Source organism: Phalaenopsis equestris, unplaced genomic scaffold, assembly GCF_001263595.1.
Source record: "Phalaenopsis equestris unplaced genomic scaffold, ASM126359v1 Scaffold000834, whole genome shotgun sequence".
NCBI classification, from domain to species: domain Eukaryota; kingdom Viridiplantae; phylum Streptophyta; class Magnoliopsida; order Asparagales; family Orchidaceae; genus Phalaenopsis; species Phalaenopsis equestris.
In genome coordinates this window covers 205537-223503 of record NW_018165274.1, presented here as the reverse complement: position 1 = coordinate 223503, position 17967 = coordinate 205537, and the positions used below count along the sequence as shown (strand labels likewise).

Here is a 17967-nt window from a genome sequence, read left to right as displayed (position 1 = left end):
CGGATAAACTAGGTGTGGTGTCTACTACAAATTTTTATTTTTTTGGAAAAGACTGATCGCAACTAGTAAGCTGTCAGCGCACCTAGAGAGGTGCGATGTGAAAACACTGGTTCAACGTTTTGAAAACACAAAAGCTGCCAAAACCAAACAGGCCAGGTGCGTTTTCAAAACGCCACCGAAAATGCCACCGCACCAAATAAGCTGCCCACAACCCATAATTCGATCCAACAATAAAAAGGATTAATGATTGCTAATTATTAATTAATTAAATTACTTAAAATTAACTTATATCAAACCCACGATCGTATCTCTCTTACCTCGTCTCCTGCCCGCAAACCTCGCCTACCTTCCTATTTGTTTCACCTTCACCGGTTTCGCTCGAAACCATCATCGTCTACCTTCGACTTCATCTTCCTCTCGCCTCCGAAACGCTCGCGGTACAGTCGCGGCTGGAGCTACCTGGGAACAACGACGGGATCGCGGCGTACAAAGATCTGTGAAACTCCTGCCCCTTTCCACTCCGCTCCTTGCCGACTAACCCTCGTCGTTCTCTTCCTTCCTCCCTCCCCCCTTCGCGTGCTTCAGCCCCGCTAAATCTTGTTAATCCGCCTACCAACGGGATTTACTAAATCCGGAATTTAAGGCTAAACGGAGGAGAAACGGGATCTGAATTCAGAGTATTATCAGTATATTTTTTGTCTTTCCTTATGTTTGAGTTTTGTCTAACAAATTATTTGTTCATGGATTCATTTATCTTTTTGTTTCCCTCAATAAAAATTGGAGATCTTGGTTCAATGTTAATTTAATTCTTTGGTCTACATTGCAAGCTTAAAATAGTCTGACAGATATTGAAGAGGAATTATGGCGGTTCATGGTTGCATTAACCAAGTTTTTTCGGACAATGGAGAAGATGACGATGGACCTACAATTTTTAGGAGGGCTAATCCATCATCCAATCAAAATCAGTTAAATTCCTCTTCTCGGAAGTTATTATCTCAAAGTAGTGATGGGTCTATTGCAGAACGCACATCCAGCATTTTGCATGCTTCCAAGGATAAGAGTTTACGGATGAAGAAAGATAGCCCTGCACCTTCTTCCAAAATTTCAGCTGAAAAGCCCAAGTCTGTAAGCTCAAATGCTTCTGCTTTTGTTCATGGCAATGCCAAAGGCTCAGCGGGTCAGAATTTGGTTTCTAGAGACCAGATGAAGGCGTCCCATTCTGGCAAGTCTTTTTTGGCTGAGAATTCTGATGACTCCGACGATGAAAAGCCTTTAAGCTTTAGACTTAGTTCATCTTCAAAGGGAAATAAATCCACGGCTGTTCTAAAGGCACCGAAGCAGTCAATGGCCGGTGGGTTAACAAATAAATCTTCTGTCCAAACCACATCAGATAGAATAAATGGAAAAGCAAGAAGTTCTGATGGTTCTGATGATGATGATAATGTTCCCTTAAGTGCTAAATTTAATTCTGCTTCTTTAGCACCTCAGAGAAGCAATTCCTTGCTAGCTGCAAAAGTAAGCATCAAGGAATCTGCTACTGATTCAGAAGATGAAAAACCGTTGCTTTTCAGACTTCAAGCAAAGATCGACGGTGCTGCATCTATTAAATTAAACTCCAATGAGAAAACTTTATCTTCAAAAATTATGGCAAATGGGTATATTAAGAAAGAATCAATTGATGGCTTGAAACACTCAAAAGGCTCAAGGAAAAGGCCTATTGATGACACTAATAACTCGAATGAGTCCTCTGTTAAGAGAGCAAAACTTCTAGATAGCTCAGCTTCCATTAAATTTAAACAGGAAGTACTAGTTAAGAAAGAGCAGAAGATTGATGACGACCATATACCAATTTCCCAGAGATTTAAAAAGACAGTTTCTTCTGGAAGTCCAGTATCTGTGAAGAAAGAAATTAAAAAAATGACGTCTTTTAAGAAGGATGGTAAGAAGATGAAAATGATGAAGGACTCAAAATATTCCAAGTCATCTAAAGTACCTCCTGGCTCTGGTGGAGGGCTGAAGTGGACTACCTTGGAGCATAATGGTGTTATTTTTCCTCCGCCATACAATCCTCATGGGATTAAAATGCTCTACAATGGTCAGCCAGTTGATTTGACTCCTGAGCAAGAGGAGGTGATGTTATATAAAGATTTGCAACATCTTAATTTATGATGCACCATTCATGATAGTTGTGGTTACTTGCTTTAAGGTTTTCAAAATATTTTTTAATTCATTTTGTTCTTATTTCTCTATTTATTTTTCAGGTTGCAACAATGTTTGCGGTCATGAAGGACACAGATTATGCCGCAAAGCCTAAATTCATTGAGAACTTCATGAATGATTGGAGGCAAATACTTGGCAAAAATCATGTCATTAAAAAGTTTGAGCTTTGCGATTTCACTCCTATCTATGAGTGGCATCTAAGGGAAAAGGAAAAGAAAAAACAGATGAGTTCAGAGGTAAGTTCTGTAGCTTAATGCCTCAGAATCTTTGTTGTTTTTGGGTGAGGGGGTTGGAGGCACTGTGGAAACATAGGCATAGATATGTTTATCCTAAGAATCTGCCATGGTATTCAGGTGCAAAGTTGAGAATTAACAAGCTTATGTGTGAGGTTGTTTATCTCATTTTAAGCATACGAGTATAGATGAATTTATATTGCCTTTTATCTTTTGGTGATGGAACTGAAAGCAGAATGCTGAACATGAATTGGCTATTCATTCGAGAGACCTATTGCTGCAGCTTTTGGAATAGAATATGAATTTATTATTTTTTTATTTCACAGTAACCAACATTTATTTGGTATCCAATTGACAATCTATTTGAGACCCACTGTTGCATATCAAAATTTATTTTTGGCTCAGTGGGTTTTACGCATATGTTCGCACAATTGTCTTACTAAAGCAGGTTTTATATGGCTGCTGAATGTTAGTTTGATGGCAAATAGGATTTATTGTTTCATCAAATGAAAATAATAAAGCACATCAACTAATAAAAGATCATTAACAATCCTACGTGTTACTGAAGATTCTTTCTAGAAGTAGTTACTTGAATTTTTCTGTTTTCTTAGCTGAATAAAATGATTACTGAGCTTAAGATGTATTGAATGCTTATTTTATGAGCTTTAGTTTTCCGAATGCAGTTCTTGCTATTTTGTTATTTAAATTTGTTGCCCAGATACGGCACAGTTATTCTTTTTCTTTTGTTTTTGTCAAGCGAGGTATGAATATCTCTTGGGATGACATGTAGATAATTTTCTCTTATAGGAAAAGAAGCAGCTAAAAGAAGAAAAGATGAAGCAAGAAGAGAAATATATGTGGGCTGTTGTTGATGGAGTAAAAGAGAAGGTACAGCTCTCTTTTGAAATATTGTTTGTATCCTTCTTGCTGCCTAAATAAATGTTTGTGGGTCAGTTTAAGCAAGAAATAATACTATGATTCCCAGCTTTTGGGAATAGGAGTTTATTTGAACAAGATCTGTTATTTGTCCTTCAATTTTTGCTTAACTTTTTTTAGGCCATGTGATGCTTTGTAAAGATGTTTTAAGTGTTCAATTAATCATATTATTTCTTTTTTTGTTGCTAACAGATAAGTCTTTTGTCAACAAATGATCTGCATACAAAATATTTATCATCATCATATAGTCTTTGTGCTTTGTGAATGCTTATTTATATTCAATCATCATTTATAGGTGTATTTTACCCAGTTCTGTCACTCTTTTCCTCCAGGTTGGAAATTTTAGGGTGGAACCACCAGGATTATTCCGCGGTCGTGGAGAACACCCGAAGGTTTGAACCCTTTGTTGCATTTGTTTTGCCTGAATTAAACCGAATGTGACTTGTAAATAAGTTAGTCTTTCACTTCAGCTTATGATTTCTTTTGTTTGCTTTATTGTTTCCACGGTGGCAGATGGGAAAATTGAAAAGGCGCATTAGACCAAGAGACATTACAATTAACATTGGCAAAGGTTCCCCAATTCCAGAGTGTCCTATAGCTGGTGAAAGGTGGCAATCACAATCTTATAGAACTAAGACAATTATAAAATGATTTATTATCAATGCTTGCTTTTCTTCAGGTGGAAAGAGGTAAAGCATGATAATACTGTCACCTGGCTTGCTTATTGGAGTGATCCAATCAATTCAAAAGAGTGCAAATATGTTTTTCTGGCTGCTAGCAGCGCTTTGAAGGGTCAAAGTGACAAAGAGAAGTATGAAAAGGCAAGAATGTTGAAGGTAACATGCCTTAACATGAATGTATTATGAGAGGTAACTCTTAATGAACAGAGGCCGTTAGAGCTTTTGTCATTCTGGTTATCTTCATTTTTATTCCAGTAATATTATGGGAAAATCAATTTTTTTTTTTGTTTGGGCAGAAATACATACAAAACATTCGTGCAAACTATACGAAAGATTTTAACAGTAAAGACGCTACAAAGAGACAGATTGCTGTAGCCACTTATCTTATTGATAAGCTAGCACTAAGGGCGGGCAATGAGAAGGTATAACTGCAATCAATGTGTTGTCCTCGTCAAGCTTTGCTTTACTTTTTTTGTTTTAAACTTGCGTTACTTTGTCGGCTATATGACGTTATTGTTCATATCTTGTACTTCCAACTTTCCCTATCATTATATTGCAAAGTTTCTTATTATGTAATTGTGCCCTGCATAGTGCTTTTATGAGGTTTGTTGATATTTTCTGACATGCTCGGATACTTATAAATGTGGCAAGTTACAGACAGGCATGGCAAGATATGCTATTCTACTTTATGATCTATCAATTTCATGAATATTTTGATATGCGGCGGTAGTCTACTATTCTACTTAATGATCACTTTCAAGTCAATTGCATGAATGTTACTCATTAAGCTTTTAATCGAAAGTCATAGATTCAGACTTTCCAAGCCTTGTAAGTTTTTTTAATTGTCTTCAACAATTATGTCCCTTAACATTTTAAATTCTGTGTCGAGGGATGCTTTCCATTACTGCACTGTTTTTCTGCATGCTCTTTGTATCAGTTTTATGGCAGTGGAGCTTGCTAACCCTGTTGTATTTGGCATGTGAAGCTTGCTATTTTATGAGATAGTCTCTCTATTGGCCTTCTGAGTTACTCATTTCAGCACATTTTTAACAGATCATCTTGCCTTTTCATTAAAAATTCAGTGGTAGAACTAGGATGCTGATTGCGTAGTTTAATAAATCCCATAATTTCACCTGAGATGCTTCCATTTAAATTTAATTAGAAAAATGTGGTCGTCATGCCATTTCTCTAATTTTATATTGTATATAGTAGTGAAATTACCGCTGTAATCTACTTTGGAAATTTTCATAAACCTTTTGCCTATTGTTTAAAACAACGTTTTTCCATTATGCTCTTAAATCTTGTTTCAATTAATAGAACTTTATCCATTTCTCACTTATGTATGTATGCTGGTTTTATGAGATTTATTCAATTGATACAATTTTGCTGAATGTTTTTTATATGCTTTCACTGTTTGAATGAAACAAATGGCAAAGAATGTACATTTTTTACCTTTACATTTGCTTGATTTTATTTGTCCTGCTGTACATGAGTCAATGTCGCATATGAAAAGCCATCATTTCTCTGTGAAGAAGAATAATATAGGATTCATGGATGTGAAGTTCTTAATGGCTGAGAACGTTGGTTGAATCAGCTTCTATATAGAGATTCATGTTCTAAATTCCTGGAGGGAATCCTCTATCTCTATATCAGTTATGTTTATAAAAGGTTTATGATAGAAGACATTGAAAATAGATGATCTGTAGCAACTTTGAAATTTTTGATCTTGGTTTCTCACCCAATTCTGCTACACCCTACCCCTTTCCACTCCCAGATTCCAACAATACCAAAACATGCACAAGTTAGTCATTTAGATCCAATTAATGATGCAATTAACAAAATATCAGTCTATGAAAAAACCTGAAAAGACCAAAAATAATTAATTTCTTGTTTTCATTTCTTAAAGAATGCAGAAAGTAGGAAACAGGATGGCATTGTTTGTCAATAATTAATGACTTTGTTGTTGTGCTTGTATTGTTGCATTGATTTGTATTGGGATGGCAACTCTTTTAAAAGAAAAATTGCTTTGTTTATTTTGATACAAGACAAGTCTTCTCAGTAGAACTTTTTGAGTGCATTCTAGGATGATGATGAGGCTGATACTGTTGGTTGCTGCACTTTGAAAGTGGAGAATGTTACACTACTTCCACCAAACAAGTTGCAGGTATATAGATTTTGTTTGAAAGTTTGATTTTTTGTTGGATCTGGTTCTTATAGCATTATCTTTTTTTTTTAATCCAGTTTGACTTTCTCGGTAAAGATTCTATTAGATATTTCAATACTGTGGAAGTTGAGTTGCCTGTCTACAAAGCAATTGGAGAGTTCCAATCTGGTAAGCGTGGTTTAGATTATAATTGTGTTGTATCCATTTGATAATCACATTGCTAATCATTTATTTCCTTACTTTTTTTCTATACTTCATTAGCGAAAAAGACTGATGGAAGGAAGAAAGCTGAAGGAGATGATCTTTTCGATTTGTTAGATACAAGTAAACTCAATGCTCACCTGAAGGAACTCATGCCCGGCCTTACTGCTAAAGTTTTCCGTACATATAATGCTTCCATTACATTGGATGATATGGTAATCTTACTTGTAGCAGAAAAGTTTTCTCCAAAAATAATATTTCATAAATCAAATTTTGTTGCAGTAGTTGTAAAACCTTTATTTTCCCTATATGAGTTTGATAAAATACTAAACTACGCAACCTTGTTTAATTTAGGAGTCTCCTTTAGACTCTCAAGCCTTAGTAATAATTTTTTCCTAGATTAAAATTTTCATTTCTGATACATTTGGATTTCTCTACACGTATATCTTGTTAGATGTCATGTAGCATCTACAACACCGAATGTTTGGAGTTAGATGGCATATTATATATCCCCATCCTGAAGTAGTTGGTAAACAACAAATGATATGATGAGTGATCTAGTGCCATTGTTGATGATAATTGTCATACTATATTATATTGCCAGTAAATCAAAAAATACGGTAAAAAGTTTCAAATGTAGATTTTCTTGATGCAGTAATATACGATTTGTGCGGAAATATCGTTTGAAGTTCTCTATTTTTTTCTTCTTATTTTTGCTAACCGTGCATGCAAATATTCAAGAGAAAATTATGAACTAGTTTTGGAAGATGGTTATAATTTTGATTATACAAACATTTATATATTTAGGCTTCTAAGAATTGCCTTTGTCTGGCTGGTCCCACTATCTTATAACCAGCACTATGTAATTTATAGTTACGACATTGCTAGTTTTTATGGCAATCCTTATGCTTGGTTTTGGCAAATGATCTGGTCTAACTTAACATTGGATTTTTTTGTGGTTACACTGAATTTGTTTTGTATGATCATGTTTATTATGCCTTTTTACTAATGTAATTGAAGATGTTATAACAACTTTATTCATTTAAATAGTTGAGTAAAGAAACCAAGGATGGAAATGTACTAGAAAAGGTTGCAGTATATCAGATAGCTAACAAAGAGGTAATTGTCGATTCTTGCACTGTAAAATTTGAAAGTTTTTGCTTAATGATATTGAATATCACTGTTTATATATTTGTCATTCCGTATCCTCATTTAATTTTAGGTCGCTATAATCTGCAATCATCAACGAAGTGTTTCAAAGTCTCATGATGCCCAGATGTCGAGATTAGATGAAAAGATAAATGAGCTGAAGGTCTTTATTGTTGACAGACCTTTTCTTTGGTTATATATACAGATATTGAGTTTGTTGGTTAATTTTCCTTCTGATTCTTGTAGGTCCAAAGGAAGGAGCTCGAGGTTGATTTGGGTAAAGCAAAAAGAGGGAAGCCTTTGGGGAAGGATTCAGATGGAAAATTGAAAAAGAATGTGGCCCCTGAGCTGTATGGATTTCAACACACGATGCCTTAGATTTGTAAATCTTTACTTCTGGCCACTTAATTATGTCAACCTTGCAGATTGGAGAAGAGGATTGTTCAGATCGATCATAAAATAGAGAAAATGGAATTGAGTAAGAAGACCAAGGAGGATCTTAAGACCGTTGCTCTAGGCACTTCTAAGATTAATTACCTTGATCCTAGGATATCTGTTGCATGGTGTAAGCGTAATGAAGTTCCCATTGAGAAGGTATATCATTTCATTCTTTCTGGTCCATTCCGTGCTGCATCTTCTGTTTCGATTCTAGAAAAGGAGATAAAATTAACTCGAGTTATTCAGCTTAGGACTCAGTGATTTACTCTGCAGAAGATGAATCCAACTTTCACGAGCAAAACTTAACAGTTTTTTTACCCTTTTTTTCATGCCACTTTTATTCATGAGCTGACCTACGACACCAAGCAATGTGTTTATATACAGTATAGGAAGATTTACAAACATAGCATTCAATTCTTATGTATTTACAGATCTAACACACTAAACTTCAATTTTTACATGCATACCATCTTACCTATGCATTAAGAGGTGCCTTTCATTTTCTTTTCAAGTTCAAATGGTGGTATTTTTTCTGTGCCTTGAAAGATTTGGGTGGTGTAAATGTAAAAAAGTAAATTCTTGGTGTAGATATGTAAATACATAGAAATTGGGCGGTATGTATGTAAATGCGCCATATAATAGTGGCCTTAGTGGTCCTTCCTCAACCTTCTGCATCAGTTTTTTATATTTTCTAGTGTACCACTGCTCCTTGTAATAGAATGATGACCATTATAAACAAGATAGGTTGCAATCATATTTGTCAAGTGCACACTATTGTCAATAACATAATAGTATTTTGTCAACTAACTCTTGACTGACATCAAAACATTTGTGGCTTACTTATATGATGTTTTCATAAATATTGGCCTTATCTAACTTTTGTAATTCTCTTACATTAATCTTATCTCCTATTTTTTCTTGCCCTTCATTTTATATATACTCAAAAAGCTTAAATTTTGCTTTTCATTATTATATTTTAATAGATTCTGAGCTTCATTAACTTTGTCATATACTCATTCTTTAATAAATATATTATTTCTATGTCGTCAAATTATACTGAGGTTCTTATTTTGATCACATTCAACTTGACTGTCAATGTTTTGTCAAAAAGAACATGTAGTTTATCTTCTACTTCATTGAAAAAATGGACTCATTTTCTGTTTGCTTCAGATATTCAACAAGTCGCTTCTTGCAAAATTTGCATGGGCAATGGATGTCGATCCGGAATTCAGATTTTAGGCAATTCATGGCAGTGTCGTTGTGGAAAGAAGCAGCAGCATCTGTGATTACGGCAGTGCTTTGGTTTCCATTGTTTAATTCTTATGTTCGGAAGCCGGTTAAGAGAAAAGAGCAATTTCTTTTAAGTTGTAATCACATTCATGCAGTTTTTTTTTTTTTCCTTCTCTTTCTTATTTGTTTTTTTAACTTAGTGGGAAATGGACTTTAATTATAGCAGAGGTGGAACACTTGAGATAAGTATTTTTTACATAATTTGTGGCTTTTTTTATTCTGTTCATTGTTTTTGTCCTTTTAGTTTATTCATTTTGATCTTCAGATATAGAATTTTTATCAGCAGAGCTGATAGATTTGTAAATTGATCACTGTAAGTAGATCAAGTTCATATCTTGTAGTGAGTAGGTGTAAACAAGCCGAGCTTGAGCGAGCCGAGTCTCGGTTCGTGTTCCGCTTGATAGAAAATATTATTGTTCATGTTTGGCTCGTTTATATATCGATCTCAAAAAAATTGTTGGTGTTCTGCTTGTTTGCTTGGAAAGCGAGTTCACGAACAACAAACCGTTTTGATAGCTCTAGTCATGCAGCCGTAGAATGTTAAAGGTAGGAGCGAGATTTAAATATTATTATTTATATTAAAATATTCATTCAAATAAAATTTAATATATATTAATTAATTAATTAATTAAAAATTTTAATTGATTATAAATATTTGTAATTTTGTAGTCAATTAAATTATTTAAAAATAGTACTCTTTTTTTTTATATATATATAATTTAAATATTTCCGGTCAAAACAACTAAAGAGAATAAATAATACTTTATTGTGAAATGAAAGCAAAAAGGGTGTTCTTGCCTTACTGGCTTCCCAACGCTTTGTCTTCCCCGCGCGAGTCGAACCTGCAAAGGCAAAGGGCGGAGGAGCAGCGATCGGATCGAACACAGAGTGTTCGCCGGTCATCCTCAACATAGGAGGGAAGAAATTTGCAACTACCGTAGATACACTTTCTCAACGCGAGCCTTATTCAATGCTTGCAGCAATGTTTAGCGGACGACATACTGTCTGCCGGGATTCTGAAACGGGAATGGTGTTTGTCGACAGGGATGGCAAACAATTCCGACGCATATTGAATTGGCTTAGAGATGGCCTTCTTCCTACACTCACAGACATGGAGTACCAAGAATTACTTGGAGAAGCAGAATACTATCAATTGCCGGGAGTGATTGAATGTATTAAGTCAAACATGTGCAGGAAGAAGGATGAAAGCATCTCGGAAGCCGACCTTACGCGAAAAGAGATGATCAAAATAATTCAGTCTGCTAACGTTAGGTTCCGGGGAGTGAATCTATCAGGATTAAATCTTTCTAAACTTGATCTGTCATCTGTAGACTTAGGTTTTGCATGCATTCGAAAGACCACTTTTTCAAGTGCAAATCTCCATGGGGCTAAACTTGGGAATGTGGAAGGGGAAGGCTCAATCTTTGAAGATTTGATTGTCTGAATGTGAGCTCCTTGGGGCAAACCTTTCCGGGGCTGTATTAGATAGAGCTAACCTCCGGAGTGCAAATCTACAAAATGCATGCTTGGTTGGATGTAGCTTCTTCCGAGCCGTTCTTCGATCGGCTAATTTGCAGAATGCCAACCTACAAGGAGCTAATCTGGAAGGTGCCAGGTTAAGGAATGCCAACCTAAAAGGAGCTAATCTGGAAGTTGCCTTCATATGTGGGGCGAATCTTAATGGTGCCAGTTTGTAGTTTGCAAATCTTCAGCGGGGCCAATGTTCTTGGAACTATCCGTTTACTTGTGAGAAAAATTTGAACAGACTACAGAAATTATGAAGCGATAGACGGTTGACTTTCCTACCATCTAATTGTGATTCTGGTACTGTGTTTTGTTTTGTATGACTAGATTGTTTTAGTTTATGTACTCGTACTGCAATGTCTGTTCGGATGTATAATGCATAAGTTCAATTTCCCGTCAGAGTGTGTGCGTGCTTGCGTGCGTGTTTTAGTTTGTTTTGTATGACTAGATTGTTTTAGTTTATGTAATGCATAAGTTCAATTTCCCGTCAGAGTGTATGCGTGCTTGCGTGCGTGTTTTAATTTTTTCGACCTATTTGCTTAGTGAATGAATCAACCATTAAATGAGTTGAACGTAGGTGTTCGCGAACAACGAGCTTTTTGAAAGCCATTTATGCCACCCTACCTATGCAAAAAGAGGTATTTTTTTCTTATCGATTTTATTTTGCCTCCTATGTTTTCCTAAGAGATAAAAAAACTTTGTAAAATTATTTTTTTTAATAAGGGCTTTTACATAAATAGCCACAAAATATTAATATTTACATATTCACATCTAAATATATTTATGAATAAGCATCTAAACTTAAAAATGAACACAAAAAAAAGTGCTCCTTTAACTTTCATCATATGAAGTCCTGCAATAATTATTTGTGAAAGAGGAAGCCTCTGAATTTGCATTGGCAGTGAATAGATCTCCTGACTTCCACCCTACCATAGCCGCCTCCTTCTCCAGACCTCTTTACATTGCTTTATATTGGGGTGTAAACGAGCCGAGTTAGAGTGAGCCTAGGCTCGTGTTTGGCTCTTTAAAAGAGTATTACTGTGTGAGTTAGGCTTTGTTTATATATTGAGCTCAAAAAAGTTATTTGTATTCGGCTCGTTTACTTAGCGAGCCTAACACAAGCTGTTTGTGAACTACGACTAGTTTTGATACCCTTACTCATGTAGCTGTAGGATTTTAAGGGTAGATGGGAGATTTAAATCTTATTATTTATATTAAAATATTCATTAAATATCATTTAATATTCTATTCATTTTTTAACTAAAAATTTTAATTGATTATTAATTTTTTTGGCCTTCTAGTTATTAGATTATATATATATATATATTGAAGTGTGCTAGAGAATTCACTACCGTAAAGTAATGAATTATCATCTTAGTGTTGCATGAGGATTCAACACATACTAAGATGAAAGGGAATCAACCCGTGATGACACTAGAAGTTTTTACGTGAAAAACCCGTAAAGAAAAAAACCACGGGATCTGACTCATTTATAAAAATCTACTATAAGTTGATGATTACATAGATCCCGTGTCCCATAGACGAGAAATTGTTACTAGATTTTTCAAGGTACGTTGACTGACGGCGTCTGCTCAGCAGTGGTCGACAACGGTCGATGACGGTCGACGGTGGTTGACGGAGGTCAGCGGGGATTGACAGTGGTCTTCGGCAGCCGGCGGTACGGAATCTTCTTTCTTGTTGCGGTGAAGAGTTGCGGCGAAACGTTGCAGTGAAGTGTTGAGGCGAAACAATGCGGCGAAGTGTTGCGGCAAACCGTTGCGGCGAAGAGTTGCAAAGAATGGTTGCGGCAAAGTGTTGCGACGAAGAGTTGCGGAGAATGGTTGTGGTGAAGTGTTGTGGTGCTGTGTCATGGCGAAGCAATACGTTGCGGCAGTACGACACATTGGATGTCCAATGTCATGTAGGAAGATTACCGTGGGATAAATCACCAGTGACCTTTAACTTTGTTGAGGCTATGCATGATAATGTTACTCGATGATGTTAACTTGTATAGGAGGAGCCAACGGAAGTCCACCGAGGACTTAGCAACCCATCTGAGGTTGTTTGTTGGAGTATTGCTCGCTTACGAACCTTTGTGGAATGGGTCAGGTGTAGTCCACCAATGAATGTTAACCTATTCAAGGTTGTTTACCAGAGTAAAAACTTGACGATGTTAACCCATATGGAGAAGGTAAGATCAAATCCCCTTGGAATTGATCGTGCTCCGACTAAGACACAACCAGAGTTGTGTATTTCTCGGGTCGAGAGCATGAAGTGACTTGTGAATGAGCTATTACACTTTCTAAATATATCTTTTATGCATAGAAAAGTAAGTGAGTAATATTTGAGATACATTGATTATGTATGAGTTGCAATATAATAACATATGTGGACTACATGACTGGGATGTTATTGATAGTACTTGCGAAGATTTTATGCATTCCAAGTCAAGATTTTCTTATATGAATCTTTGAGCTTGAATGTTTCAGGCTTGATCATGACAACCACGACATATGGGCCTTCCTAGAGAGTTGATAGTTTATTGCATTGGGGACCATGATCAGCGGCTTCAATGCTACGCAAGTCCAGATCATTGACGGAGATAGGTCGAAGCTTGACCATACATTTGAAGTGGCGAGCAACTATTTGGCGGTAGGAAGCAGCTCTAAGATGGGCCACATCACATGTTTTTGGGAGGAGATCCAAATGTTGTCGGAGCTTTACCTCGTTGCTATCTGAATCGAAAGTCTTAGCTTTCGGGTTTGGAACTCTGATATCAACTGAGATAACAACGTCAGTGCCAAAGCACAATTTATATGGAGTTTCCCCAGTTGGAGTACGTGTGGTTGTGCGATATGACCAAAGGACGTTGTGTAGCTCTTCTATCCACCGCCCCCCAGCCTTCTCAAGATGAGTCTTCAAGCCCTTGATCATTGTTTGATTTGTCAGCTCTGCTTGTCCATTCATTTGAGGATGTGCCACGATAGAGTGCACCAGTTGAATGTGAAGATCCTTGCAGAATGATGTGAAGAACCTTCCAGAGAATTGAGTCTCATTATTAATTATAATCTTTGTGAGGAGCCTAAAGTGACAAATAATGTTCTTCCAGACAAACTGTTTGACATTTGCTTCACTGATCTTGACAAGCGACTCTACTTCAATCCACTTGGTGAAGTAATCAACATCTAAGATGATGAACTTTTATTGTCCAGTAGCTATTGGAAACGACCTCATGATATTTACCCCCCATTGGGCGAAAGGTCAATGACTCAGAAATGACATGAGTTCTACTGATGGTGCATGCGTAAGATTGGAGTGTAGTTGACAATTCTTGCACCTTTGCACAAATTCTAATTCGTCTTGCTTGATCGTGGGCTAGTATAAACCTTGTCTCATTATTTTAAAAGCAAGAGCTCTACCCCTAAGATGCTCCCCACATATTCTAGAATGAACTTCTCGCAAGGCGTAGTTAGCTTCAGATGGAGGAAGTCAGTTGAGGTATGGACCTACAAATGCCTTTTTATATAGTTCATCCCCAATAAGGATGAAGTTGGAAGCCATACGTCGGAGGCCAATTGACGCAGTAGCATTATAGTAGCATCATCTGGCAGTGTTCCGTCTTAGAGGAAGGAGATGATGTGATCCATCCAAGATGGCTCCCTTAGGTCATCTATAGATAATATCACCCATGATAGATAGTATCACCCATAGGCCCTGGATGCTAGGAAATGTATCTCTTCAATACACCTTATTTTGTAAAGATCTCCAATTGTTGAAGTTGCGAGCTTGGAGAGAGCATCGGCTCGGGTGTTATGCTCCCGAAGTATGTGAATTCACAACATGTTTCAATTTAGGCGAGTAGTGTTTTACTAGACTGAGATACAACACCAGCTGAGAGTTATGAGCGTCAAATTCTCCCTCTACTTGGGATGCGATGAGTTGAGATTCAGTGTAGATAATCATGTTTCGTATTTCACAGTCGATGAAAAGTTTTAATCCGACGACAAGTGCTTCATATTCGATAATATTATTGGTGGATAGAAATTTTAAGCGAAGTTCGTACTCCAAGATGTCTTGATTTGGGGAGATGAGTAGTATTCCTGCACCAGCCCCTGAGTTTCTGGATGCTCTGTCTACGTATAGTGTCCATTGAGGTGATCGTGGAGGAGAAAATGGGGGGTTCATCAGAGGTAGACATAGTACATTCTACCACAAAGTTGGCCAACACCTGTGATTTGATGTTTGGTTGTGGTAAATAGCGGATGTCAATTTCTTTATTTGATGTTTGGTCGTGGTAAATAGCGGATGTCAATTTCTTTCAATTATACCGACCATTTAATTAATCTTCCCGATGATTCTGGTTTTTGTATGATTGCCTTCAAAGGGAGTTGTGTGTAGACGCCGATAATGTGAGCCTGAAAGTACGGACGAATTCTCCTTACTGAGAATATCAGGGCTACCACAATTTTGTCTGCCATTGGATAGCGACTTAATGTATTAGAGAGAATATTGTTAACGTAGTATACTGGTTTCTCAACTAATTTTCCATTCTGACAAGCACGAAGCTTATTGCATGCCATTCAAACGCTGCACCTCCTTGATATTTCTTAGGGGCACCATATCTCTCAATGTCAGGTTAAGGAATGCCAACCTCTCTTATGCCAACCTAAAAGGAGCTAATCTGGATGTGCCTACATACTGGGGACAAAGCTTTCAAAATGCTGCCCGCAGTTATAAGCTGCCCCAAACGGGCCCTTAATGGTGCCAGTTTTTAGTTTGTAAAACTTTAGTGGGGCCAATGTTCTCGGAACTATCCATTGACTTGTGAGAAAAATTTGAACAGACTGTAGAACTTACGAAGCTATAGACGGTTGAGTTTCCTACCATCTAATTGTGATTCTGGTACTGTGTTTTATTTTGTATGAGTGGATTGTTTTAGTTTATGTACTCGTACTGCGTTGTCTATTCAGATATACAATGTGTAAGTTCAATTTCCTGTCAGAGCAAGGTCGCAAGGTCGCGAGTTTTGTAGGTTATATATATATATATATATATATATATATACAACTCGTTTGCTTAGTGAATGAATCAGCTATTAAATGAGTTGAACACAGGTGTTCGCGCGAACAACGAGCTTTTTCAAAGCCCTTTATGCCACCCTACCTATGCAAAAAGAGGTATTTTTTTTTCTTATCGATTTTATTTTGCCTCCTATGTTTCCCTAAGAGATAAAAACTTCTTCTGGGTTATGGGAAAGGGTTATAAGAAAGACTGGTTCAACTTCTTTGTAAAATTATTTTTTTAATAGGGGTTTTTACATAAATAGCCTCAAAATATTAATATTTACATATTCACATCTGAATATATTTATTAATAACCATCTAAAACTTAAAAAATGAACACAAAAAAAGTGCTCCTCTAACTTTTAACAATTGAAATCCTGCAATAATATTTTTTGTGAAAAAGGAAGCCTCTCATTTTGCATGGGCAGTGAATGGATCTCCGACTTCCGCCTAAGCATAGCTGCCTCCTTCTCCATACCTCTTTACGCTGCTATATATTGTTCGGTTTGTTTATATATTGAGCTCAAAAAAAATATTTGTATTCAGCTCGTTTACTTAGCGACCCTTACACAAGTTGTTTGCGAAATACGACTAATTTTGATATCACACAGCCGTAGGATTTTAAGGGTAGATGAGGGATTTAAATCTTATTATATATATTAAAATATTCATTAAATATCATTTAATATTATATTCAGTTTTTTATGTATGTATGTATGTATGTATGTATGTATGTATGTATGTATGTATGTATGTATGTATGTATGTATGTATGTATGTATGTATGTATGTATGTATGTATGTATGTATGTATGTATGTATGTATGTATGTATGTATGTATGTATGTATGTATGTATGTATGTATGTATGTATGTATGTATGTATGTATGTATGTATGTATGTATGTATGTATGTATGTATGTATGTATGTATGTATGTATGTATGTATGTATGTATGTATGTATGTATGTATGTATGTATGTATGTATGTATGTATGTATGTATGTATGTATGTATGTATGTATGTATGTATGTATGTATGTATGTATGTATGTATGTATGTATGTATGTATGTATGTATGTATGTATGTATGTATGTATGTATGTATGTATGTATGTATGTATGTATGTATGTATGTATGTATGTATGTATGTATGTATGTATGTATGTATGTATGTATGTATGTATGTATGTATGTATGTATGTATGTATGTATGTATGTATGTATGTATGTATGTATGTATGTATGTATGTATGTATGTATGTATGTATGTATGTATGTATGTATGTATGTATGTATGTATGTATGTATGTATGTATGTATGTATGTATGTATGTATGTATGTATGTATGTATGTATGTATGTATGTATGTATGTATGTATGTATGTATGTATGTATGTATGTATGTATGTATGTATGTATGTATGTATGTATGTATGTATGTATGTATGTATGTATGTATGTATGTATGTATGTATGTATGTATGTATGTATGTATGTATGTATGTATGTATGTATGTATGTATGTATGTATGTATGTATGTATGTATGTATATATGTGTGTGTGTGTGTGTGTGTGTGTGTGCGCGCGCGTGTGTGTGTGTAATTTAATTATTTCGAACCAAAATGAGCTGAACACGAAAGATCAAATCTTAGTTTGTGTTTGGCTCAGTTATATATTGAGCGCCAAAAAATTGTTCGTGTTCAACCAGTTTGCTTATCAAGCAAATAAAATACGAGCTACTTAAGGAGTCGAACACAAGCTATTTGCAAACAATGAGCCATGTTGGAAGCACTGGCTCTACCGCGGTTTCACCGAGATTTCTCGCAAGCGCATAAACTTAACCCATAACAACAATTCTGCATGTACTATGCACGCTGTCAAATCCTGCAATGACAGTGGATGCTTTAATGACTACTCGTCGAGCACCGTACAAGTTCTTGTTTAGTGGCTGAGAGTGGCTAGCATTGGCCGGTCATTTTTCTCATATTCAGTTTTGGCATCATTCCCCTCACTCGTTGGACTTGTAGACATATAAGACTTCGAAGAATTTATCGTGCTTAA

General features: G+C 36.0%; 1 protein-coding gene and 1 pseudogene across 3 annotated transcripts; both read left to right on the top strand.

Annotated features, from left to right (window-relative positions):
* The first annotated feature begins 314 nt into the window (after window positions 1-314).
* Window positions 315-9535, top strand: LOC110031495 (DNA topoisomerase 1 beta-like). 3 transcript variants are annotated; one of them, XM_020734718.1, is made up of 16 exons: window positions 315-686; window positions 846-2130; window positions 2262-2456; window positions 3261-3341; window positions 3722-3781; window positions 3903-3997; window positions 4069-4225; window positions 4366-4491; window positions 6153-6233; window positions 6311-6401; window positions 6495-6649; window positions 7485-7553; window positions 7657-7746; window positions 7830-7933; window positions 8009-8177; window positions 9192-9535. In XM_020734718.1, the coding sequence occupies exons 2-16, from the start codon at window positions 862-864 to the stop codon at window positions 9258-9260; spliced, it is 2811 nt and encodes a 936-aa protein (XP_020590377.1). In that variant the 5' UTR covers window positions 315-686; window positions 846-861; the 3' UTR covers window positions 9261-9535. The 3 variants fall into 3 exon arrangements, with proteins under 3 accessions (XP_020590377.1, XP_020590375.1, XP_020590376.1); XM_020734716.1 differs by having other exon boundaries at window positions 838-2130; XM_020734717.1 differs by having other exon boundaries at window positions 828-2130.
* On the top strand, window positions 9268-11097 carry LOC110031503 (annotated as a pseudogene).
* Window positions 11098-17967: the final 6870 nt, after the last annotated feature.

Bases quoted from the DNA above. Each gene is read 5' to 3' on its own strand.
- LOC110031495 (XM_020734718.1), top strand. From the start codon at position 862: ATGGCGGTTCATGGTTGCATTAACCAAGTTTTTTCGGACAATGGAGAA. The intron at 4,492-6,152 runs GTATAACTGCAA...AGTGCATTCTAG, and splicing joins TAAGGGCGGGCAATGAGAAG to GATGATGATGAGGCTGATAC. The intron at 7,554-7,656 runs GTAATTGTCGAT...ATTTAATTTTAG, and splicing joins ATCAGATAGCTAACAAAGAG to GTCGCTATAATCTGCAATCA.